The sequence below is a fragment of the Sorex fumeus genome, unplaced genomic scaffold, assembly GCF_029834395.1.
Source record: "Sorex fumeus unplaced genomic scaffold, SorFum_2.1 ptg000072l, whole genome shotgun sequence".
Classification (NCBI taxonomy): domain Eukaryota; kingdom Metazoa; phylum Chordata; class Mammalia; order Eulipotyphla; family Soricidae; genus Sorex; species Sorex fumeus.
Window position 1 is genome coordinate 41,392,832 of NW_026606129.1, and position 25,632 is coordinate 41,418,463.

Below are 25,632 nucleotides of genomic sequence, written 5' to 3' on the forward strand. Positions count from 1 at the left end.
ATAGTGCCTATCTCATAGGCCTTTGTGAATAGTAAACAAGAAAATATACCCACCGTACTTAAAGCAGTGGCTGACACTAAGTAATATTGGGTTAATTAGTATTATGCTGGCAATAGGTCAATGCTCTTCCTGACTTTTATTTTGCTCTGTCTCATGTTCAGACACAAAACATATGTCTTCTACTTCCGGAAGAGCTTCCGCTCTCATCTCCTGCCCTGCACAATAATTAACTCAAAATAGACCATGGACAAAGAGAAGTGGACACTCTGGTGGTGGGTGTGGTGTTGAAACAACATTATGCATAAGACTATCATTGGCAATATTGTAAATCATGATATCTTGATAAAAATGGGGAGGTGGGAATAGACTACGGACTTAAATATTAGAGCCCTTACTGTAAGATGTGTAGAAGAAAAAAAGAGAAAAATTCTGTGACCTTGTTGTAGACAAAGATTTTTGGATCTTCCTACCTGTTTCCATCCTACTACTCACCATAGCAGGTTATAATGATTATACATTGTCTTTCATCCCCACTGGACTGAGCTTCAAGAGTTATCATATCCCTGTATCTTGCACAAAGTCCAGTCCATAACAGACCAGTGCTTGGAGAGTGAAGTAATGAAAGGAACATTTACTTTACATTACACAAAGGAACATACATCAGGAGCAGTGGCATGAATTTGAGCACAAAGATCTTGACTACATGGTGCTATTCAAGACAGGCCCCTTAGAACTCCTGACATTAATCAGCCATACTCAGCCATGCATGTGGATCTTCTCAGAGCCCTAAGGAAACAAGTTAGCTTCTCTCCCACAGTAAGCCTCTTCAATACAAGATTTCAATATTCTTACGCTGTTGCAATGACTATGGAGTCCAGCCAGTTCCACGGATCTCGAAGGAAAGAAAACTCATCCAGAATAAAACCTCTTGCCAATATTTTTATCAAAGCTTCAAAAATATAAATCCCAGTGAAGACATACCTACAAAGAAAATCAGCCAGAACAAGAAACGTGGTAAGTTATAGAAGAAGCAGCGAGAACCTGTCTTTTCTGAACTTGATGAAGTTTTATTTCATTTTGGTGTGACAGTATTCTAGTCATCAGCCAGCCATTTTAGAAAGATAAACTTCTCAAGCAAGGGCTGGTATTGAACATTTCTAAGAAATAGGTCCAAGGATTATTGTAAAGTGACTTTTCAATGCCTAGCTTCATGATCATCTTCTTGAAAGAACAGCAAGTACTCAAGGTTGTTTTGTTCAAAATCATTCCATTATAAGACTGATGAGAAAACAGTCAATTCCAATCAACACTGAAGACATTATTCGAGGACCTGTGTGGTTATACATATTTTACTTAGAGTTGCAGTTGCTGAGAATATTTCAACAACTTTAAATGAGGACACATCATAGTTTCAGTCAATGTACAGCCCTAGGATAAAGTTTGCAATTTTTCATAACTATATCAAAGATTTTTTACTCGAATGCACAGAAGTGGACAAAGGCAAATTAAAAGACTGAAAACTGGATCCTGTCACATCCAACCTTCATGAATTAGAAAATTTAATATTGTTAAGCTGCTATAAACTAAAAAATAACCTACAGATTCAGTATAATTCCCATCACAATCCCAAGGATAGGGGCCACCAAAGAGTGCTTAATAGGCTGAGTGCACACTTTCATACAGGAGGCCCAGGCTTGATCACCAGCTCCACATAATCCCCTGAGCACTTCTGGGAACCACACTCAAGCACTGAGGTGAGAGTGCTCTTCAGCACTGCTAGGTCTACTCCCAAAACAAGACAAAATAAAATGCGAGCGACATTTTGCAGAAATTGAAAACTCCACTCAGAAATTCACATGGAATTTCAAGGGACCATGAACAACTGAATAATCTTCAAGAAGAATAAAGTTGTGAGGTCTAGAGAGAGAGCACTCAAAAGACTATACTTTGTATGCTGGAGCCCAGGTTGAATCCTTGACATCACCTGGTCACCCAAGCACTGCTAAAAGTGACACCTGAATGAGTAGTGTCCCCTGAGCCCTGCTGGGTATGACCCCAAAAGCAAAAATTAAAAAGAAACCAAAAAAGTTGGAACCTGGAAGAATAGTGTAGTAGCTCTATACATTTTATACATATATATGTATATATAAACACATATAGCACATATAAATGTATATATGAGCACATATAGATGTATATATATAGTAAAGTATATAGATAGTATTATTTTAGTATAGTATATGCTGTTTAGTATATATGTGTCATATATATACTATAACTCAGCAACTAAAATTCAAAATCCCAACTTACAAAAAAAATGACCAAATTACTTAAATAGATATTTTTCCAAAGATGATATAAAAATTAGAGTATAAAAAGGTGCTAAGTATCCCTAATTTTCAAAGAAATTCAAATCCAAACCATAGTAGAATATCTCATACTATCTGAATTGCTTTCCAAAAAGTCACTTTCAAAAATAACAAGTGCTGGCAGGGATATGGAGAAATAAGAACTCCTTTTCAATGATGTGGCCTCAAAAAATGTTCCCATCACCATGGAAAACAGTATGGAGGGTATTCAAAAGATTAAACAAGAGAATTGTTTATATACCCATTTTTGGGGTATATAAACAAGAGAATTGAAAGCAGGATTTCAAAGAAATATTGGTGTAACCATCTTCATAGCTGCCCTATTCACAGTAGCCAAGAAGAGGAAGCAACCCAAAAGTCCTTTGAGAAATAATCAATAGAAAAACTGATATACATATATATTTAATAAATGCAGTGGAATATTATTTGTTCTTTAAATAAGAAGGAAATTCAGAGGGTGCACTTCAGGGATAAAGCTCTAGTTTTGCATGTGCGAAGTCCTGGATTTGATCTCCAACACTACACAAAAGTAAATAGGTTGAAAATAAAAAGGGAGAAAATTCTGTTATCTGCATAAACTACACCACAGAAGAACCTTGGAGGCGTTATATTAAGGGTCATTATGCTTTCACTTATTTTTGATTCTTAGAGAAGACAAAATTAAAGAGACAGAGCTGAAAGGTAGTTGTTGGGGACTGCAGGGGAGGACAGAATAAGGAATGACAGCTTAATGGAATCAGTTTTGGTTTTGCAAGATTAAAAGAGCTGTAGATACTGGTGATGGTTGTACGGTTATGTAAATGTGCTTAATATATTGAAATTTACACTTTAGAAAGGTTGAGGTGGTAAATTTTATATAACATGTACTTTGCAATGATTAGAATTTTTTTCCTACTTTTCTGTGTCCATCACATACATCTTTTAATTACTTTTCTTCATCAAACACAAAACAAAACCCAGCCAAAATAATCATCTTATCTCTCACCTTATTAAAAAAAATTACTGATACACAAGTATACACTCAGGTTTTACTTTTGACAATTCATAGGAGAACTTATAGAGCAGAAAAGGCATTAAATATCACTTTAAAATCACTATCAACCTAACCCAACCTATTATTTACAGAACATCACACAATGGCAGAATCCACATTCTTACCAAGTACACATGAAACATTCTAAGACAGACCATTCTAAGAGACCAACCAGCATATTTTAATTTCAAAAGATGGAACTCTTACAGAATATATTCTCTATTCACAATAGAATAAAATGAGGAATAATAAAAATAGGACTAGAGCAACAAAATATTTGTAAATTATAAAACATAACATATGGGAGAAAGGAATAATCACAAGGAAAAATAGGTTATTTTAAAATAAAAGGTAATAAAAATATAATGTGCCAGAAACTACAGGATGCAATTAAAACCATGTTTGAATGGAGATTTATAGCTCTAAACAATTGATCTAAAATCAACCATTTATGTTTCCACTTGAAGATTCTAGAATAGAAGAGTAAAATGAAATGAAAGCACTAGAAGAAATAATAAGAACTTTGAAATTTTCACATATTGTTGACAGCAAGGTAAAATAGTACAATCATTTATGATAAGTCTGTAACTTTTTGCATTCACACATATGTTTATTATAAGTCATAGCAATTTTATTCCTAGATGTTTAACCAAAAAAAAAATTCAACAAACATTCACAAAAAGGTTTTTTGTCCTACCTGGCAATGTTCAGGGGCTATTCCTGTCTCTGTGGTTGAGGACTGCACAGTGCTGGGAACTAAACCCAGGCCTCCTACATGCAAAACATCAATGTGTTGAGCTATCTTTCCAGCCCACAAATAAAGGCTTTTGGACAAAAATGTTCAAATCAACTTTTCTCATAATTTCTAAAGGCAGGAAAGAACCCATAAGAGATTGACAGGAAAACAAATGGTGAGATATATATATATATATATATATATATATATATATATATATACATACAATGGAACGGAATGCTATAGCAGAAAGAAAAAAATTAAATTGCATACAACAGCACAGATGCATCTCAAAAAACATTATTCTAAATAAAAGACTCAAGTCAGAAAGGTAAGCTATTGTATATGTCATTTTACTCCATTGATGTGAAATCCTAGAAAAGACAAAACTTACGGAGAGTAACAGAACGGATCCGGATATGCCAGAAGTTGGAATAGGAATATAGAGAATTGATTCCTAAGAGGCATAAAGTAACTTTGGGTGAAGGGGGTCAGGAAAATAGGTCAAATGCCTAAGCGCAGGCCTCGCATATATGAGGTCCTGAGTTCAATCCCTTGTACTAAGTGGGATTGAACTGATCTACCACCAACTAGTGTGTCACCAAACTGTTAGACCTGCAGTGCCAGTCTGAGCATATCCAGGAATGAACCCAAATTCTTGAGCACTGCTGGGTGGGGCCTTTTTTAAAAAAATAAGCACATACTGTCAGTGTCACTGTCCTCCCGTTGTTCATCGATTTGCTCGAGCGGGCGAGATACTCTCGGTAGCTCGCCTGGCTCTCCGATAGGGGCAGAGGAATCGAACGCGGGTCGGCCATGTTGGCTGCGTGCAAGGCAAACGCCCTACCGCTGTACTACCACTCCAGCCCAAGCACATACATTTATTTAATTATTTACTTATTTGGGCTGGAGCAATAGCATAGAGGGTAGGGTGTTTGCCTTGCACACAATCGACCTGGGTTTGATTCCTCCATCCCTCTCGAAGAGCCCAGCAAGCTACCCGTGATGTATTCGATATACCGAGATATTCGATATACCGTGATATACCGAGAGTATCCCACCCGCACGGCAGAGCCTGGCAAGCTCCCCATGGTGTATTCGATATGCCAAAAACAGTAATAACAAGCCTCACAATGGAGACATTACTGGTGCCCGCTCGAGCAAATTGATGAACAAGGGGAGGACAGTGCTACAGTGCTACATTTATTTATTTATTTATTTATTTATTTATTTATTGAATCACAGTGAGATACAGTTATAAAGTTGTTCATGGATTGGCTTCAGTCATAAAATATTTCAACACCAGTGTATATTTCTCAGCACTAATGATCTTGGTTTCCCTCCCCCCACCCCCAGCCCACCTGCCACTATGGCAGGCACTTTTCTCCTCTCTCTCTCCCTCTCTCTCTCTCCCCCTCTCCCTCCCTCTCTCCCTATCTCTCTCTCTGTCTCCAAATGAATGCGGTCATTCTGACTCTGTCCCTCTCCTTCTGATGCATTTTATTCAGCATGATGCTTCCCATGTCCATCCACTTATAAGCAAATTTCATGACTTCATTTTTTCCTAACAACTGCAGAGTACTCCATTGTGTAGAAGTACCATAGTTTCTTTATCCAGTCATCTGTTCTCAGACACTCAGGTTGTTTTCAGATTCTGGCTATTGTAAATAGTGGTGTAATGAACATAGAAGTGCAGATGGCTTTTCTGCTCTGTTTCGGGGCACCCAGGGGCATATTCTCAGAAGTAGTATTGCTGGGTTGAGTAAGAGCTCAATTTCTTCTTTTTTGAGGAATGTCCATATTATTTTCCAAAAAGACTGGGACATTTGCATTCCCACCAACAATGAAGAAGAGTACCTTTCTCCCCGCATCTGGACCAGCATTAGTTGTTCTCGTTCTTTTGCATGTGTGCCAGTCTCTTTGGCGTGAGATGATATCTCATTGTTGTTTTGAATTGCATCTGTCTAATGATTAGTGATATAGAGCATTTTTTCATGTGCTTTTTTGTCATTTTAATTTCTTCTTTTATCTTCATTTCTTCTCCCCATTTTTTGATGGTGTTGAATGTTTTTTTTCTTATAAAGTTCAACCAGTGCCTTATATATCTTGAATATTAAGATCTTATCAGATGGGGATTGGGTAAATAATTTTTCCCATCCCATGGACTGTCTTTGTACCATGGTCACCATTTCTTTTGAGGTGCAGAAGCTTCTTTTTTTTTTTTTTTTTTTGCTTTTTGGGTCACACCCAGCGATGCTCAGGGGTTACTCCTGGCTCTGCACTCAGGAATTACTCCTGGCAGTTCTTGGGGGACCATATGGGATGCCGGAGATCGAACCCAGGTCGACCGCATGCAAGGCAATGCCCTACCCGCTATGCTATCACTCCGGCCCAGTGCAGAAGCTTCTTAGTTTAATGTACTCCCATTTTTTAAATCTTTGCTTCCACTCGCTTGGTCAGTGGTGTTTCATCTTTGAAGATGTCTTTGAAGATGTCGATGTCATGAAGGATTTTGTCAACATTTTCCTCCACTTACTGTATGGATTCATATCTGATGTTGAGGTCTTTAATCCATTTTATCTGACTTCTGTATATGGTGTTAGATAGAGGTCTGAGTTCATTTTTTAACATGTAGCTCCTAGTTTTCCCAGCACCACTTGTTGAAGAGGCTTTCCTTGCTCAGATCATATTTCTTGCTCCCTTATCAAAGATTAAGTGATTATATATTTTAGGGTATGTTTCAGGATATTAAACTCTATTTCATTAATTTGTGGGTCTGTCTTTATTCCAATACCATCCTGTTTTAATTACTACCTCTTTGTAGTACAGTTTGAAGTTGGGGAAGGTGATGCCTCCCATCTTCTTTTCCCCAAGGATTGCTTTAGCTATTGTTTATTGTTCCATATGAATTTCAGGAGTGTTTGATCTATTTCTTTGAAAAGTGTTATGGGTATTCTTCAAGGACCTGCATTGAATATGTTTAATGCTTTGGGAAGTATTGCCATTTTGACAATGTTAATCTTCCCTATCCATAAGCAGGAGATATGTCTTCATTTCCTCATGTCCGCTTTTATTTCTTGAAGGAGTGTTTTGTAATTTTCTTTGTATAGGTCCTTAACTCCTTTAGTTAAGTTGATTCCGAGGTACTTGATTTTCCGAAGCACAGTTGTGAATTGGGTGTTCTTAAATATCTCTTTCTTCTCTTTCATTATTTATTTATAGGAAAACCATGGACTTTTGGGTATTGATTTTGTAACCTGCCACTTTACAAATCAATGTTTCTAGGAGCTATCACGTAGACTCTTTAGAATTTTCTAAGAATAGTATCATATCATCTGCAAATAGTGAATGCTTGACTTCTTCCTTTTCTATTTGGATGCCCTTGATATCTTTTTCTTGACTAACTGCTATGGCAAGTACTTCCAGAACTACATTTAATAAGAGTGGTCAAAGTGGGTGCCCTTGTCTTGTGTCTGATCTTAGATGGAAAGCTTTTAGTTTTCCCCCATTTAAATAATGCTTGCAGTGGGCTTGTGATAGATGACTTTGACTATAATGAGGATCATTACTTCAACTTCCATTTTATTGAGAGTTTTTCTCATTAATGGGTGCTGGATCTTGTCAAATACTTTCTCTGTATCTATTGATATGATTATACTGGTTTTACGTTTTATTGATACGGTGTACTATGTAGATTGACTTGCAAATATTAAATCATCCTTGTATCCTGGGTTGAATTCTACTTGATCATGGAGTATGATCTTTTTGATGAGCTATTGAATTCTATTTGCCAGAATTTTCTTGAATATTTTTGCATCTATGTTCATCAGGGATATTGATTTCCCTGTAATTCTCTTTTTTGTGGTGTCTCTCTCTACTTTCAGTATCAGGGTGATATTTGCTTCATAGAAACTATTTGGAGTATTTCTGTTTCTTCAGTTTCCTTGAAAAAGCTTAAAAATGATTGGCAATAGGTCCTCTTTAAAGGTTTGAAAGAATCACTTATGAATCTATCTGCGTCTGGGCTTTTGTTTTGGGGAAGATTTGATTACCATTTCTGTTTCCTCAATAGTGGTAGGTCTGTTCAAGTATTCCATATCTTCTTAGTTCAGCCTTTGAGAGGTTATATGAATCTAGAAATTTATCCAGTACTTGAAAAAAAAAGAAAAAACTTGGGAGAGTGGTTGTAATGTTCTATAATATTTTAATATTCTACAATGCTCAGAGAGTAGAGAAGGGAGCCCTGTAAAATAGTCTCAACGTCTCCAAAGTAACAAGTTCATCAAATAATAGAAAGGGTCACAGATTCCCAAAGCAGGAAGTGCATGGGAGTAACCAATGAACAGTTCCGGAGAATCTCCCTGGTGCATCTGTACAGATCAGGAGGTTGCACAGTCTTGGGGTAGTCGAGGTGAAGCACAAGTTGGTAAGGCACACGACAAAACGTTCCTGGGGGTTGTGTGGAGAAGCATTGTGCTGAAAATCCATGCCTCGCCTTGAAAATCTCCACCCTCACAAAACCTGATCAGGAGATTAAACCCGGACTTCGCAGGTCTCCAGGCTGACAGTTTCAGTGTGTTTACATCATGATCCCATGCAGGGAAGCAAGCCTCCATCATTCCAAGATGAGGTTGGCAGTGCACAGAAAACAGCCTGTCCCAGGTGAAAGAAAATCTGCCCCCCACCCTCCTCCACTTCATCTGTTTGAGAGCAAATATGAACCAATAGCCAGAAAGGAGACTTTCACCAAAGATTGAGAAAAATCTATTTCTACAGTGTGTGGCAGTCCTCACTTAAGGACCACAACAACAAATCCATAGTGAGGCACTAGAAACTGAAAGCAGTGAGGAGTACAGTCTGTACTGAACTTTCTATATTGAAAGGCAGTGATCAGAATCCACACAAACTGAGCCGCTGTACAGAATTGCCAAATGTGAGCCCTACCTTGACTACCTGGTCTGCAGAAAGCCAGACCCTCACCTCTAGGGCACCTTATACAGTGAAAAAGAGGAGGAGCCCTTTACCCAAATGGAAGACTAAATTCCAGAGCGTGCAAGAGGTCGTTACTGTTGCAGAAGAATATTTCAAAGTGACAATGGTAAGGATTCTCACTGAAGTGAGGAAAGCAATAGAAGAGACCTCTGACAAGGAAAGAAAGCACGAAGAAAGGGCAATCTAAATTGACTAAAGAGGCACATATGCTGCCCAAGTTCATGTGCTGCTTGCGCCCATGGGGCTGAGCATATGTGGTGACTGAGCACATGTGTTGCTTGCATCTCTCCTCTTGAGATGTGTACTTTCATGCTTTCGTGTATAATGCTGGTATGTGTGTAGAGGCTCTCTCCGCCCTTGGAGAAGCCCGCGTTCTCTCTTTAGTACATTACTCTTTCTCACTCTCTCCCCCTCCACACCTTAAAAGTCCTCCAAATAAAATCTGTTTGTTTCAAAAAATAATAATAATAATAATAAAATTTTTTTAATTAAAAAATCAAAATAAATTGGCTAAAGAACATGGCAGGAACTAAAATAACACAATAGGTGATTCAGCAGCTGAATAACAGAATTCAAGAAGGAACCAGTGTGCTTGAGAATAAAATAACTTGAAACCATCAATAAAAAAGGGAAAAAAATAATTAAGAAAAATGAAGAAAATATGAGGACCCTATGGGTCAGCATCAAGAGAAATAACATCCATATTATTAGGAGTTCTGGAAGGAAAGAAAAGACAGAAAGTGGAAGAATTATTGGTCAAGTCAATTATAGCTGAGAATTTTCTCACTCTCGGGATTGTCATACATCTAGATCCAAGACACTCAAAGAGTTCCAAACAAATTTAAATATGGGGCTGAAAAGATAGTACAGCTGTTTGACCTTGCACACAGAGAATCCAGGTTCAATCCCTGAAATTGCACTGAAATTTCCCAGACACTGCCAGGAGTGATCTCTTGAGTCCCCAACTAGGAGTAAGCAATGAGCACTGACACTGTAGTCCCCCAAAACAAAAACTAGAAAAGCAGCAACAGCAAAGGAATCCTGATGTAAGAAAGAGAAAAATGTAATAAATTATAGTGTAAGTCAAAGAAACAACAAATATGAAAGATCAATAAAAGTAAGATCAATTTTTTCTAAAGAATAAACAAAATCAACAAACTCTTATCATCACAAAGGAAAACAAAGAAAATTCTAATAATTTATATCACAAATTAAAGGGAAGAAGTTGTACACACCACATAAATATAAAAATGTCATATGAGAATATTATGAGCAACTTATTGTGAACTTCATGAAACTGGAGACCCTAGGAAAAAAACAATACATTTTTCAAACCTCAAAACCACACAATACAAAATAAGGAGGAAGTAGAACATCTGAACAGAATAGCTAGCATTTAAATAAAAAGTACCTCTCCACCCCCCAAACAAAAACCAAGGTACAGACAGGTTCACAGTGAGTTTTTCCAAACCTTCAAAGAGGACCTAAATTCCTAAAGTTCTCAGTCTTTTCCTGAATGTTAAAGACACAGGAATTCTTTTAAACAGTTTTCATGAAGTCAATATTACTATAATATCAAAAGCATATAGGTATATCAGACCAATACCCCTCATGAACCCAGATGCGAAGATTCTCAAGAAAATCTTAGAAAATTAAACTCAACAATACAATAAAGGGACCTTAGCTATAATCCTTTTAATTACCAAGTGCTACTATGACAGAGATGCAAGAATGATTAGATATGTGCAATTCAATAAATGTGATAAAAGGGAAAATAAAAAGGAAAGTAAAAGGAAAGATAAAAATCATGTAATAAGGACCAGGGATGTGATTCAGTGACAGAACACTTGCCTCGAGTATGTGAGCCCCTGAGCTTCATTCCAGGCATAATAATAATATTATAATAATAATAATAATAAGAAGAAGATATTCAGAAAAGGCATTCAACAAAATCAAATTCCTATTTTTGTAAAAATTCTCAACACAATGAGGATATGAAAAAAACTTTCTTCAATAGCAAAGGCCTTATATCACAAGCACTATTAACATCATAGGGCTGGAGCGGTAGCACAGCGGGTAGGGCGTCTGCCTTGCACGCAGCCAACATGGCCGACCCGAGTTCGATTCCTCCGCCCCTCTTGGAGAGCCCGGCAAGCTACCGAGAGTATTCGATATGCCAGACACAGTAACAGCAAAGTCTCCAGTGGAGACGTTACTGGGCCCGCTCGAGCAAATCGATGATCAACGGGAGGGCCTCTACTATTAACATCATACTCAATTGTAAAACACTAAAAGTCTTTCCTCTATGTTCAGGAACAAGACAAAAATGTCCACCCTCACCACTATTATTCAATATAGTATTGAAAGTCCTTGTCACAGCAACTAAATCATAAATAATAAAAGGATAGGATTCAAATTGTCAAAAAAAAAAGTAAGATCTAATGGTATAATATGTAGAAAACCATAAATCTATAACAACAACAAAACCTTCTAGAAATGGGGCTGGAGTGATAGCACAGCGGGTAGGGCATTTGCCTTGCACATGGCCAACCCAGGTTCGATTCCCAGCATTCGATAATTCCTGAGTGCAGAGCCAGGAGTGACCCCTGTGCATCGCCGGGTATGACCCAAAAAGCAAAAAAAAAAAAAAAAAACCTTCTAGAAATAATAAATCTACACAGCAAAATTGCAAGTATAAAAGCAATGTACAAGAATCTGTTGAATTTATAGATGAAAACAATTAGGCAATCTTTAATGATAGAGATGATAGACTTATACAAAGAAAGTATAATTCAACATTGAAAGAAATAGAAAATACAAGGAAAGTGAAACATATTCCTTGTTTGTGAGTTAGAAAGCTTAAACTTGTTAAATGGCTATTCTATCCAAAGTGCATACAGATTCAATGCAGTCTCCATCAAAATTCCCATGATATTCTTCAGGAACATGAAACAAATACTATAAGAATTTGTGTAGGGTAACATGCCAAAAACAGTAACAAGTCTCACAATGGAGATGTTACTGGTACTCGCTCAAGCAAATCAATGAATAACAGGAAGATAGTGCTACAATGCTACAATAAAACTCCATGAATAGCCAAAGAAATCTATAAAATAATATTTATGTAACACATTGCATTTACTGACTTTAAATTATTCTTTAGGTTTATAGCAAATAAAACTGTGTACTGAAATGAAGACAGATTCTCAGACTAATGGAACAGAATTGAAAGCCCAGACATAAACCTTTATATGTATGGACAGTTAATTTATGACAAAGAAGCATAGTACATAAAGTAGAGCAAGGGTAGTCTCCTCAACAAAGGCTACTGGGAAAACTGGATAGCCACATGCAAAAAATAATAATAATCTGGACCTTCATCTCACAGCACACAGAAATGTTAATGCAAGTGGAGCAAAGCCCTCAATATTAAACCCAAATCCATAAAATACACTAAAGAAAACATAAGCAGAATTCTCTATAATACTGACTTCAGATGTATCTTTAATTATTTGACACAATTGGCTAACAAAATAAGAGAAAAATAAGTAGAATTACATCAAACTAGAAAGTTTCTGCACAGTGGCGGGGGGGGGGGGGGCGCGGGAATAAGGTGTACCTTTTAAGAAAGGATCTCACAATAAAGCTAATATCCAATATATATGATATACTCTTAAAACTCAACGACTAAATAAATAGCCTTATCAAAACAATGGGGAGCAGAAATCAACATATATTTCCCAAACAACATATACAGGTAGCAAATAGGAATATTGAAAAGTATCCAACATAGGGCTGGAGCGAAAGCACACCGGGTAGGGTGTTTTCCTTGCATGCAGCCGACCTGATTTCGATTCCCAGCATCCCATATGGTTCCCTGGGCACTGCCAGGGGTAATTCCTGAGTGCAGAGCCAGGAGTAACCCCTGTGCATTGCCAGGTGTGACCCCAAAAGGCAAACAATAAATAAATAAATAAATAAATAAATAAATAAGAAAGCTTCCAGCATTACTAATTATCAGAGAAATGCAAATTAAAAACATGTGATATCACCTGACACTAGTTAGAACAACTGTTTTTTTTTAAATTTTTATTAGTGAAACACCATGAGGTACAGTTGTAGAACAACTGTTTTTAAAACACTATGAACAACCAGGGCTGGTAGGGATGTGATAAGAAGGGAACCCTTATAAACAGTTGGTGAGACTGTCACTTAGTTCAGTTTTCATAGGAAACAGCATAGAGAATTCTAAAATTAAAAAAAAATTAAGAAAAGAGCTTGCATTTGATTAGGTAATCTTAGGTAATTCTACTCATTGGTATCTTCCCAAGAGCCTAAAAATATTAATTCAAAATTATATTTAACCATCTGTGTTATTACAATACTATTTACAACAGACAGATCTGGGAATAATCCAAGAGCTCCAAAACAGATGAGTGGATAAAAAAATTAAATGATTATACTCATTTTTAGAATATAAAAAACACAATATGAGAGTATTACAATAGAAATGAGGGACAGAAGGACTAGAAGACTGGCCCATTGTTGGAAGCTTGTTACAGTGTGGGGAAGGGGAAGAAGGCAATTAGAATAGAGAAGGGACCACTATTACAATGACAGTAGGAAATGGTCACTCTGGATAAGAATTGGGTGCTGAAAGTAGGTAAAGGGACATACATGATAAACTTACGGTACCTCTACTGCAATCAGAATGACCAAAAGGAGAGAGAAAAATGGGGGGCCGGGGGGGGAGAGAGAGAGAGAATATGACTGAAACCCAATCACAGACAATTTTGTAACTGTTTATCTCAAGGTGATTTTTAAAAATTTTTAATAAAAACGGAATTGTGGCACAACAAAACACTCCTCTGCTATGAGAAAACAATGAAATCTTGCAGCTATTTTCATCAGAAGATGAAGGCTGGGGCCAGAACAATCGTCCATAAAGATTGTTTATGTATAGCAAGTAGGGTGTGGGCCCTGAATGCAGCTGATACATGTTCAATCCCCAGCATCCCATATGGTTCCCCAAGGTCCTGACTGGAATGACCTCTGAACTAATCCCCGACTACTACCAGGTGTGCCCCCTCCCCACCCCAACGAAGAGAAAAGAGAGCTGACACTTGTATGGAATGAAACAGCATCAGGCTGAGAGAAGTGAGTGAGAGGGAAAAGGACAGATATCGAATGAGGGGCTGGAGAGGCAGTACAGTGGACAGGGGACTCGTTTTGCATGTGGCTGACCCTGGTGAGATTCCCCACACTGCAGAATGGTTCCCCAGAGCACGGCCAGGAGTAAGCCCTGATGGCTAACTCAGGGACAGCTGTGACCCAACCTCTCTCACCTCTGTGAACAAAAAATAAATTTTTCCCCTAAGCACAAATACTGAATAGTCTTATTCGTATGTGGAGTATAAAGAAATGTAGCTAAGGAATAGACAATAATAATAGCCGATGAATACAGACAGAGATTCTGCCTATAGAACTGAATATGTTAAGAGGTGAGGAAGAGGGGCTGGAGCGATAGCACAGTGGGTAGGGCGTTTGCCTTACACGCAGACAACCCGGGTTCGATTCCCAGCATCCCATATGGTCCCCCAAGCACTGCCAGGAGTAATTCCTGAGTGCAGAGCCAGGAGTAACCCCTGAGCATTGCTGGGTGTGACCCAAAAAAGAAAAAAAAAGAGGTGAGGAAGAGGGAGAGGAGGGACCAGGGACAGCAGTTGAGGGATGTTGACAATCTGTTGCTGGGTTTGGTGCCTACAACATTAATATTAACACTATTGTGAAAATGGGCCAGAGAGATAAAGTGCTCATAAACAGGTAAGGTGCTTGACTAGTATGTGCTGTCCAGGAACAATGTGTGAAGCCAGTAATTGTGGCTACAGATGGAAGGGGACAAGTCCAGGAAAGAGCCAGAAATGACACACGATCGAAGGTGGGCATACACAATTCATGAACTTAAACAACCCAAAAAATCCACTTGGAATTAAGGAAATTCAAATAGTTTAAGCCTTATAAATCAATGTAGAAAAATGCAATGTTGGTAAGAATGTAATATAACTAGTTACTAGAATATACTGCTGGTGGCAGAAAAGAATGATAGAAACTTTTTGAAAGATACACACTTATAGAGCATAAATTGTATATTTTGACATAGTAAGTACATTTCTAAAACTTTATCAAAAGAAATATTTTAATTAGCTTTTTGCAAAGGAATCTTATTGCAAGGCTATTGATGGTAGTAAAATACTAAAACAAGTAAAATTTAGCATATTTATTTTTTAAAAATACAATATTGCTATAAAATAGGGACAGAGTGATAGTACAGTGGGTAAGGCACTTGTCCTGCATGCAGCCAACCCGGGTTCAATCCCTGGCATCCCATATAGTCACCTGAGCACCGCCAGGAGTAAATCCTCAGTTCAAAGCCAGGAGTGAGTCCCGAGCACCACCAGGCATAGTCCCCAAGTATTGACCCAGGAGTAGTCTTGAGCACCTCTGGATATGACCCTCAAAACCAGAAACCAACAAACAACAGCAAGGCCAGGACCAATGCACATGTTTTGCACACACCAGCCCAGGCATTGTATAATCCTTGGCATTGTATAATCCCAAGGTACCCATGACCCAAGAGCCAATGAGAGAAAGAAGATACACAAGCTCAGGACAAACACTCACTCGGCAATGTTGGTGTCTGTGATGTTGCTGTTGCTCTCCTTCACCCCAGCGGTGGCCATGAACACACAGTTGATGATGACCGTGCAGATGATGAACATGCTGAACAGGGTGGCCGGCGCTGGTTAAGGTTGGCTCACACAGGAATGGCACACAACACAACACCCCTTACTATAAGGGACGTTCCCTTTTCTGTGGGTACAACTTGACCCTCACTCTCAACTCTGATTGAGAACAACTCACAGCGGTCTCCTCTCCCCATGAACTGTTCTCCAGCGTAAAGGCAAGCGTAAAGGCAACCTCCTCACCTGGAGAGTGACACACCACTCCTTCCCATTCATTTGAGTCCTCCCTTCAGCTAACTCAAAGTCAGCACACTTGAGATCCATAAAAAAAAACCTGGGCTCTGTGCTATAGATTCATGCTCCAGAGCTCTCTGGGCAGACTAAACTGAGGTTAATCCTTGCTCTTCTTGTGCTCCTTGCGGCCTCCCTTCTACCTCCAGAGAATACCCCCCACACCCTTCCAAAACTCATGTAGACAGCCCCACTGCAGAACCTACTTCTGGGGGACCCATCCTGCATAGTTTTCATGTCATACCATCCTTAGTATTTCTTTGTGCCCATGAGCCTGTGTCTTTCTCTCCTGCCCCAAACTGCCCCTTGCACACATCACACATACTTACTCATTCCAGCTTTTTTTCTTTTCAGATTGCGGTTGCAAACCCTAAGTCTTCAAGTCTGGCAAGCTCTAGAAAGTGCAAAACAGACTGCTGTTGGGTCAGAGGAATAGGTGGAGTTGTACTCAAAGAATCTGTAGTTTCTCCTTACAGCAATTCTGTCCAGTGAGAGTACGAGTCTCATCTGGCCAGAGAGGCTACGTTTTTTTGTTTTTTAAATTTAGTTATTCATGAATTTTAACATTCATATAAAAATCCATATTTCTAACACTACAAACCATTTCTTAAAAATCTTAAAACTCTGTGTAGGGGCTGGAGTGATAGCACAGCGGGTAAGGTGTTTGCCTTGCACACGGCCAACCCGGGTTCGATTCCCAGCATCCCATATGGTCCCCCGAGCACCGCCAGGAGTAATTCCTGAGTGAAGATCCAGGAGTAACCCCTCTGCATTGCCAGGTGTGACCCAAAAAGAAAAAAAAATACCCTCTGTGTAGACCCACCACCACACGTGTATCTATCAGCTGAAACATACCACATAGGTTGCTGCTCTGCAAACTTTGTTCAGCTTGCAATTTAAAAATTCTTCCTCCAAGAAGCCATCCTTGATGCCTCCTTTGGCAGTGGCTACTCTGCACTCCACCTCTTCCAATTTCCCATCTCTCTCAAGAAATGGCCTGCCTTTCCACATGTCCCCTTTTGAGGTAAGGCTCCTTCAGAGCCCCATTCACACCTGCCTCTGCCAGCCCCCAGTGTGCAGCAGCAGGCACACAGTCAGACTGTGTCGAAATCATTTTCCACTCTGACAACATAGAGCTTGTGCCCTTTTTATAGGACCTGATTCAACAATAGATGCCGCAAAGGATATGCATGAACGGAGATTCTAATGGCTAAACTCCGAACTGGATTGAAAGGCCCAAAAATGAACAAGGCACGCTTGGCACTGAAGCGGTAGATTGTCCTCTTTTTATTCAACACCATAAATGTCTGTGGGGGGAAAAACATAAATAGCATTGATTAGACACAGTAACAAAGCAACATGGATCATGGCGTCATTTAAAGAAAAGTCAGTGGCACCATGAACTGAGACATAGCTTAGGTGAGTACAAAAACTACAGCTTCTGAAGCCACGTTTTTTTTCTAATCAGCCTACACTGTAACTTTGCACCTGCACCAGATTCAGGGTCCCAAGCTAAGTGTTGGGCTGGGCTTTGTCCACTAATGGCATACAGGAACGTGTCACTGCACAGTAAGGATGTGTTCTGGGAAGGTGTCTTTAGGTAATTTCATTGTTAAGAGTGCTAGTCTTCTCACTAGCAAAGTGATTCAGGTGGATGTCACAAAGACATGTCACTAAAAAGATCTGGATCATCCATGACTTCATCTTGCTCTGTGCCAACATCACCAGATAATGTGGGAACCAGTGGTATATGAGGTCCTAGAGTTGACCTACACTTAATTATGTGGTTTATTGCCTGTTCTCTGAAGGCCCCAGAGACAGAATGTATGGGCCCAGGAAACAAAATAAAAATGAATAGCAATGATGTGGCCCAACAAAATACTTTGTATCACACTGTGGACGTGTTTCTATGGAGACAACAACTATAAGAGAACTTGGGACTGGAGAGATAATACACTGAGTAGGATGCATGCCTTGCATGCAGCTGCAAACCCAGATTTAATCCCCAGCGTCCAATATGTTCCCCAGTGCACTGTCAGGAATAAATCCTGAGCATTGCTGGGAGTGACCCAAAAACTAAAAAGAGAGAGAAGAGAGAACTTGAAGAAACATAAGCAGAACTGAACATTCACATCTCACAGATTCAAACTGTCAACTGTTCTCCTGTTGTTCATAGATTTGCTCGAGCGGGCCCAGTAACATCTCCATTTTGAGATTTGTTGTTACTGTGTTTGGTATATTGAATACGTCATAGGTAGCTTGCCAGGCTTTGCCGTGAGGGCAAGATATTCTCAGTAGCTTGCCGGGCTCTCCGAGAGGGGCAGAGGAATCGAACATTTTGATTACTTTTGGTGCTAGGGATTAAATCCAAAGTCTCATACATACAGTGCATGTGCTCTACTACTGAGCTATACTCTCTAGTTTTGGACATTAATGAAGATTTCGTATGATTCTTAGAATAACTAGAAACCTGAAGAATCCATATTATTATGCCTGAGTCTCAGCAGTTCTACATGAAATAGCATGTCAATTAAATCAGACCTCCAACAGAAGTCAAGACTTCCAGACTAGCTCTCCCATTGCCACCATGGACTCGGGAGTATATCTGCCTGTGTTTTTCCACTGGCAGGGGGGACTTTACAGAAGGCATCTGGAAATATATGTGTGGGCATTTTCAGTCATTTGTCACAATGACTGGATGGTCACTGGACTTTGGCATGGACATAAAAGAGACCTAATAGATAATGAATTAGCCCACCAGAATGCCCAATAGGATCCCATTGAAAGATTCTTTGTCCTAGCAGGTCTTCCTGGCCCCCGGGAATGAAGCAGCCCCTAGACAACAGGGGTAAAAGGTGGGGGTTGGAGGGAACTGGCCTCAATGATGCTCAGGGCTTACTCTAGGCCCTGCACTTAGAGGCGACTCCTGGAGGTGCTCTGAGACCATATTAATTCAGTGCCAGGGATCAATCACATGCAAGACAAGCACTATGCCTCCAGCCCTCCTCTTTCTACATTGTAACCTGGTTTTCCTCTTACATGTCCCCATGGTTGGAAGGTCTTCCCAGAATGAGGGTCATGCCTGTCTTCCTGTGACATGGTTTCTTTAAGATTTCCTAAAATTATAACTTGACATGTAATCTACCATATAATCTTTGTCACTCAGCCCAAGAGAGCAGAATGGGCATTGCCTTGTTTAAAATAACAGAACTTCAGATAGTGCCAACCTTCAACCTTCCTTTACTGAGTTTTCAGAACTTCCTTAATGGTTGGTCACTTGGACACAAGGGAAAGTGTGGACTAGGATATTTTCTGTTACCTCCATAACAAAATTAAATAATCATAGAAATTCTAAAGGGAGGAACCCAAAACTTACTGTGAAAATTTTGTGGCATTCCTTTGGATGAAAGACAATTTTGAAGTAGAGATCAAACCTCTCCTTGATGTAGTTTACCCCCAGATTAATGTGTGGTGTGATCTGTCTCTGCATTGTTGTTCTTTTATTTTGATATTTTAAACATTTTCTCCTTGCTTTCAGTATTGCAATTAATGGTATATTAACTATAATCATTAGGATACTGTGCTTTCCATGGCTTAGATTGTCTTGGCTTGGCTTGGTTTGGTTTGGTTCGGTTTGGTGTACAGTGCTGGGATTGAACCCAAAGCCTATACATGAAAGACATGCTTTACCACTGCACATATCCCTATACCCAGTACTAGAATTTTATGACTCAATATGTACCAGACCCTGCTGGCTGCTTGCTGACAAGTCTCCACTCCTAACTCTCAAAAATGGAAGCTTCTAATACTTGGCTTTGAGTTTCAGCTCCATTTCTTACTGGCTGCTTGACTCTGCTTAAGTGACCTCCCCCTCTAGGCCTGAGTTTCCTCATTTATAAAATGAAAAGCTAATGATGGCCTAAGTTGGCTCACATGACTATTGTGAGCACTGACCACTGATATCATATCTTCTGGTTTAAAGTAATGACGCAGGGGAAGAGGGGAGATTGCTCAAAGGCCTGGAGTACGTTCTTTGCATGCAGAAGGGCTGGGTTTGATAATGGCAAAGAATTGTCCCCTGGACTCTGAGTAGAAAGTAGGCCCTGAGCAATGGTGGGTATGACTGCAAAATAAAATAAAGGAAGGACCCATTGCGCAACAATGATCACAGAATATCTATTCATACTGGAGCAGCACAATCCTCAAGACTTCAGGGTACTTCCTGCCTTGTAGATCTCCTATTTAACCTTATGGCAAGACAGTGCCTTCAGCTGCTAATTCAAGCCTGTCTCCTAGAAGTCCTTGGAATTTGAGGGATATGGGAGTGGAAAGACTGGAGTGGCTTTACTGCCTATCTATTCCCCTTTCTGACCTTCCTGTCTATACCCTTCTTCCTTTATACACACTATTCTATTTGAGTTGACAGCCCTAAGCCTGTCCCCATTTAAGAACATACAAAGCAACTTGACTTCTTTGAGAGGCCAATTTTTCATGGATGTCAACAAAGGATGCACTTAGCATTTCACACTTTCTAGGAACTACCCCAATTCCCTAGCCTCGTTCCTCTGGTAAGGTGGGTTTCCATGGTCTATTGGATCACATGGCAAGAATGGATGGCAAGGTCTCCAGAGAATGGGGAAGAATGGTTTATAAGGGACTGTGCTCGGAGCCCCAGGCCTTCCAACAGTGATCTGAGGGACTTGAAACTCACATTGCCTCACTCTAAGTGTCATTAAGGAATCTTTACCAGAACCTTCATGAAAGAACTGCACCCAGATAGAGAAAATGAAAAAAAACTTATTATATATTCGCATGGAGTTATATTTAATACAAATGTTCCCACTTGATTATATATTCATTTACTGAGTTTCAATTTCTGTCAAGTGTTGATTTGGAGTACTGAACTTCATAAATTTCATATAATGATCTGGAAAATCTAAGTTTAAGACTTAAATTTTAAACTTTAAATCTAAGGGGTTATTTTTGTGCTAAAATATTGCTGCTGAAATGGACAGTCTTTAACAATGACATGAGGCTTTACAATTTAAAAAGTGTTTCCACAGTGTGTCTGTGCTGGAGGGTAAAAAAAGCAGGTGTTACTAATATTTTACAGTTAGAGAAACAAACATTAGTGGAGTGACTCTTCCGAAGTCATAAAGCCAATCTCCTGAAATGGCCCACATCCAACTTTTGTGACCAGTACTTGAATCCCTCCTCGTATCATTTTTCCCTCATCTCTGTCCTGCTTTTAATGTTTTTGCTGCTCTTAGTCTTCACATTTTCCTCCAAGACATGCACTTCCGAGAGAATAAGAGGATTAACAAAAGATTTTTCAGACTATGAAAAGGGAGAAAATATGGATTGAAAAAGCTGGGGAGAAAGCTCAAAGGGCTGGAATACATTCCTGGATTCAGTCCTAGATACCGCATAGCTTCCCTAGCACCGCCACCAACGAGAATACAGAAGACTGTGAAGGAAACACCATGACATGATAGCAAAAGAGCAATAAGACCTGCACTCTACATATTGGAGAAATTTGTATCATCAATTGTGACAGCAAGGTGAGAACTCCTCAGTCTCCCCCCAGGAAAGCACCTGATGATTTCTGTAGAATGGGTCTAAGTCTTCCAAGGGCTTTGATACCAGTTCACGGGGAATGTCCCCATAGAGCTTGGGCAACTTCCTGGAGGCCTTCAAATCAAGCTGAGGTCGAGGCAGGGGTTCATCCGATGTCACAGTTTTAGACTTCTTTTTCTCCTTTTGGATGGCAATCCTCTTCTTAATGGTAGCCAGAGTGTCAGCAGTGAAGGGACGGAAATTCCGAGCATCTGGAAAGATCACTGGGTAGCATCTGTCATCCATCTTCACCCTGTAGACAGGAATAAGTAGAAGACACCAAGAGAGTTCTGGGAATTAGAAATCAGACTGTCTCCTCAGAGATTCCACTGTCCAAGGACAATTTTTATGGCAGTTTACCAGAGTTGAGGCAGAGGAGAAAGGGCTTGGGAGCTCTTGGTTGTGAGACAGGGGAGAAAAGACAACACTGATGTGTGTGCAAAATAGAAAGAAGACATACAAAGTCAGATGTGAGACCATAAAAAGGAAACTGGATCTATATCTTCCACCACACACAAAAGTTAGATCATGGACCAAAAAGAGAGTTCAACAAGCTGAATGCATGCTTTGTATGCAGGAAGTCCATGTTCAGTCCCTTGTGCCACCTGTTTCTCTGAGTACCACCAGGAGTGACCCTGAGCCTAAAGTCAGAATTAGCACTAGATCACTGATAGCTGTGGCTCCCAAACAAAAGAAACAAATAAATTTGATTCAAAGTGAAATAAAAGCCTTAAGATTAGATTAAAATCCATAATGTATGTTTAAAAATTTGGCAAAATTCTCCAGACTTCAGAGATGTTTTCAATTATTTGATTTCATTGGCAAAGATAACAAAAAATAAACAAATATGACTACATCAAATTTTAAAAGGTCTTGCCTTGCAAAACCTGGCAAGCTCCCATGGCGTATTTGATATGCCAAAAACAGTTACAAGTCTCACAAAGGAGACGTTACTGTTGCCCACTCAAGCAAATCAATGAACAATGGGACTACAGTGATAGTGACAGTGCTTTGCAAAAGAAACATGGGCTAAAATAAAGGCACTCAACTATGGGAGAAAATATTTGCACACCATGCATAAGATAAAGCTCTAGTATTAAACTTAAAACATTCATAAAACTCAGTAACAAAAAAAAACTAATAACCCCACCAAAAATGGAGAGAAGAAATAAAGACACTTCCCCAAAGAGGACATATAGATGGTCAGTAGCATATGAAAAACTGCTCATCATCACTTATCAGGGAAATACAAATCAAAATAACAATGAGATTTAACTTCACACCAGTGAGACTGACATATATGAAAAAACTGGAAACACAGTGTTGATAGAGATGTGATGGAAAAGAGCTCTCATTCACTGTCACCTGGGTTAGCCTCCATCAAAAACAGATTGAAGATTTTCTCAAAAATATAAGAAAAAAATTCCATACTACTGAGTCATTCCATTTCTTGGCATCTACTGTCATAACACAAAGACCTTAATTTGTGCACATCTATTTTCATTGCAGTGCTTAGTAAATAACCAGGTATATTTGGCCAGAAAGATATCACTGGTGTTAAGGCACTTGTCTTGCATGTGGCTGTTCCCAGTTTGATTCCTGGCACCACATAAAATTGTCTGACATAGTTTTGAGTGTTTCCTGATTACAGAGTCATGAGTTAGTCCTTAGCATCTCTGTGTGACCCCCCAAAAACAGATAGGAAACTACGATATAGTAAGACAAATGTTACAATAGGGTGAATTAGTGGGTCCCATGTCTATCTAAAGCATAAATAGCAAGGTTTGGGGGAATCAGGGATGGTTTCCCAAAGCTTTGATCTCTTTAAGATCTGAAAAGGACATAAAACTTAGACAATAAAAAAGAAGGATATTCAAATGTTGCTGGGGGGACAAACAGCTAGTGTAAGTGTCTGTAAATGGAAAAAAACATGGTGTCTTCCACAGGTTTTTGTTTTGTTTTGTGGTTTTTGTTTTATTTCTTTTTTTTTAATGTATGTTGTGCCAGGAGGAAACCCAGGACTTCACATATGCAAAGAAAGTCATTTAATCTCTGAGCTACATCCCTAGCCCTGTCCATCATCAGGTTCTTTCTCACCAGAAATAGTTTGTGGAGTGGGATAATGAATAAGGCTCCAGACATCACAGATAATGTATATAAAACCCTAGAGGCTTAGAGAAAGGAGATCATTGTTGCTGCTGCTGCTGCTGCTGCTACAGAGTAATAACTCTAGTAGGGCTTTATTCTTAAATATGTCTCTAACTGGGGAGACTAGATAGGTTTTGAAACAGGCAGAGGGAGGTTAGCATTAGAGAAACGAGCTTGAAACAAATCACAAGCATTGAGAATGACCTACTGCAGTGGAGTAGGTCTTGAGAGTCATAAAAGTAGGCTTGACTAGCTGACCAATGGGAGGGGAGGGATTTAAGGGAACAAGAGGGAATAAGACTCCTGGGTTGGTCAGCTGGTCAACAGCGGTGTCGCTTACTCAGATAAAGAATACCAGGGAAGGAGGAAGAAGTAAGGGAACCTTCTCCCTTTCAAATGCATGAGGTGGAAGCTGTTCATGCAACCTGCATCTGGAGATCCAGGGGACATGTGAATGCAGAGGAATCACAACATATAAACATGAAGTTCTGAAAATAGCACATAAAAGTAAAAAAAAAAAAGAGAGAGTCCAAAATTCTCTTGAAAATTCCTCTGAAAGAGCCATCCTAACTTGTGGGTCATTTTTTTACTCAGTAAAGCCTAAACAAATTAGTTGGATCATGTTTAAGGCCATCATTAAGACAATGAATGTGTCTTTAAACCGCCAAAGGCAATGAGATACAGAAAATTTATGGGCCAGCAAATATATACAGTCACTGCATGCTCAAGTCCGCTCTTTATGATGAGATCAGTTCAGCATTCCTTGACCTTTATCTTTTCTGTATCCACCTTGTCTTACCTGTTGGTCCCCTAGCCTCACACAGCCACCACCACTTATACAATTTTCACCTCTATCCTCTTTGGAATATCCTTTAGGCCTTTATAGGACCATATGGCCTTTGAATGAGAAACGCTGCTCTAGATGATGGGATTGGCCATGTAAACTTATTATTCCTGCCCTTCTCTCCTCTCTGTTCTTCTTTCCATTCATTCCATGCCCACCTCCCTGCTCTCTCTCTTTGTCTCTCTCCATTTCTCTTTCTCTCTCTCTGTCTCTCTCTCTCTCTCTCTCTCTCTCACACACACACACACACATACAGAGAACACAAATAAACTCATGTAATTGTATAGCTGAAGTGGGAATGTAAGACTCTAGTGTATTTGTGTTTTGAGCTCACTAGAGACACTTAAGATATGAATGAATTCTTTTACAAACAACAGCATATAGATATTATATGATCATATAAAATAGGTGAGCTGAGAAAGAGCATGAGTAACAAAAATGGGACCATATGACCATGATCATCTTTGTAACAGTACAATTAAAAAAATTTAATGGGAACTTAAGCTAGGATCCAGCAAAGAATCCAATGGAAATAATAACCAAACCATAAAAAATCAAACTATTAAAGAAGAAACTTGCATTCTGGGATCCTCTGATGCTGATCCTGGGGACATGCTCCCCTTGTGTTCTTGAGGAAAAAGACTCTATAAAAAAATCACACAAAATAAAGCAAGCAACCTCTGAAACTGAATATTTTAAGATTTGATATGAAGGATAAAATAATTAGGAATCAGCATATTTGTTTTTGTTTTTTGACACCTGGCTGTGCTCAGGCTTACTCCTGACTCTGGGCTTAGGAATCACTCCTTGCAGTGCTCAGGCGACCATAAATGGTTCTGAGGATCAAACCTAAGTCAACT

The 25,632-nt window shown here is 39.3% G+C and overlaps 1 protein-coding gene across 1 annotated transcript in view; it reads right to left on the reverse strand.

The window, feature by feature from the left end:
• The window catches only part of SCN11A (sodium voltage-gated channel alpha subunit 11), a 103,021-nt gene extending 80,995 nt beyond the window's left edge, over positions 1-22,026 (reverse strand). The window contains exons 1-4 of the mRNA XM_056129319.1: positions 21,760-22,026; positions 17,353-17,471; positions 15,812-15,919; positions 853-981 (exon numbers count right to left, since the gene is read on the reverse strand). Of these exons, the coding sequence (XP_055985294.1) occupies positions 853-981; positions 15,812-15,919; positions 17,353-17,471; positions 21,760-22,026 (623 nt within the window). The remainder of the gene's footprint in view (positions 1-852; positions 982-15,811; positions 15,920-17,352; positions 17,472-21,759) is intronic.
• Between the last annotated feature and the right edge of the window lie 3,606 nt (positions 22,027-25,632).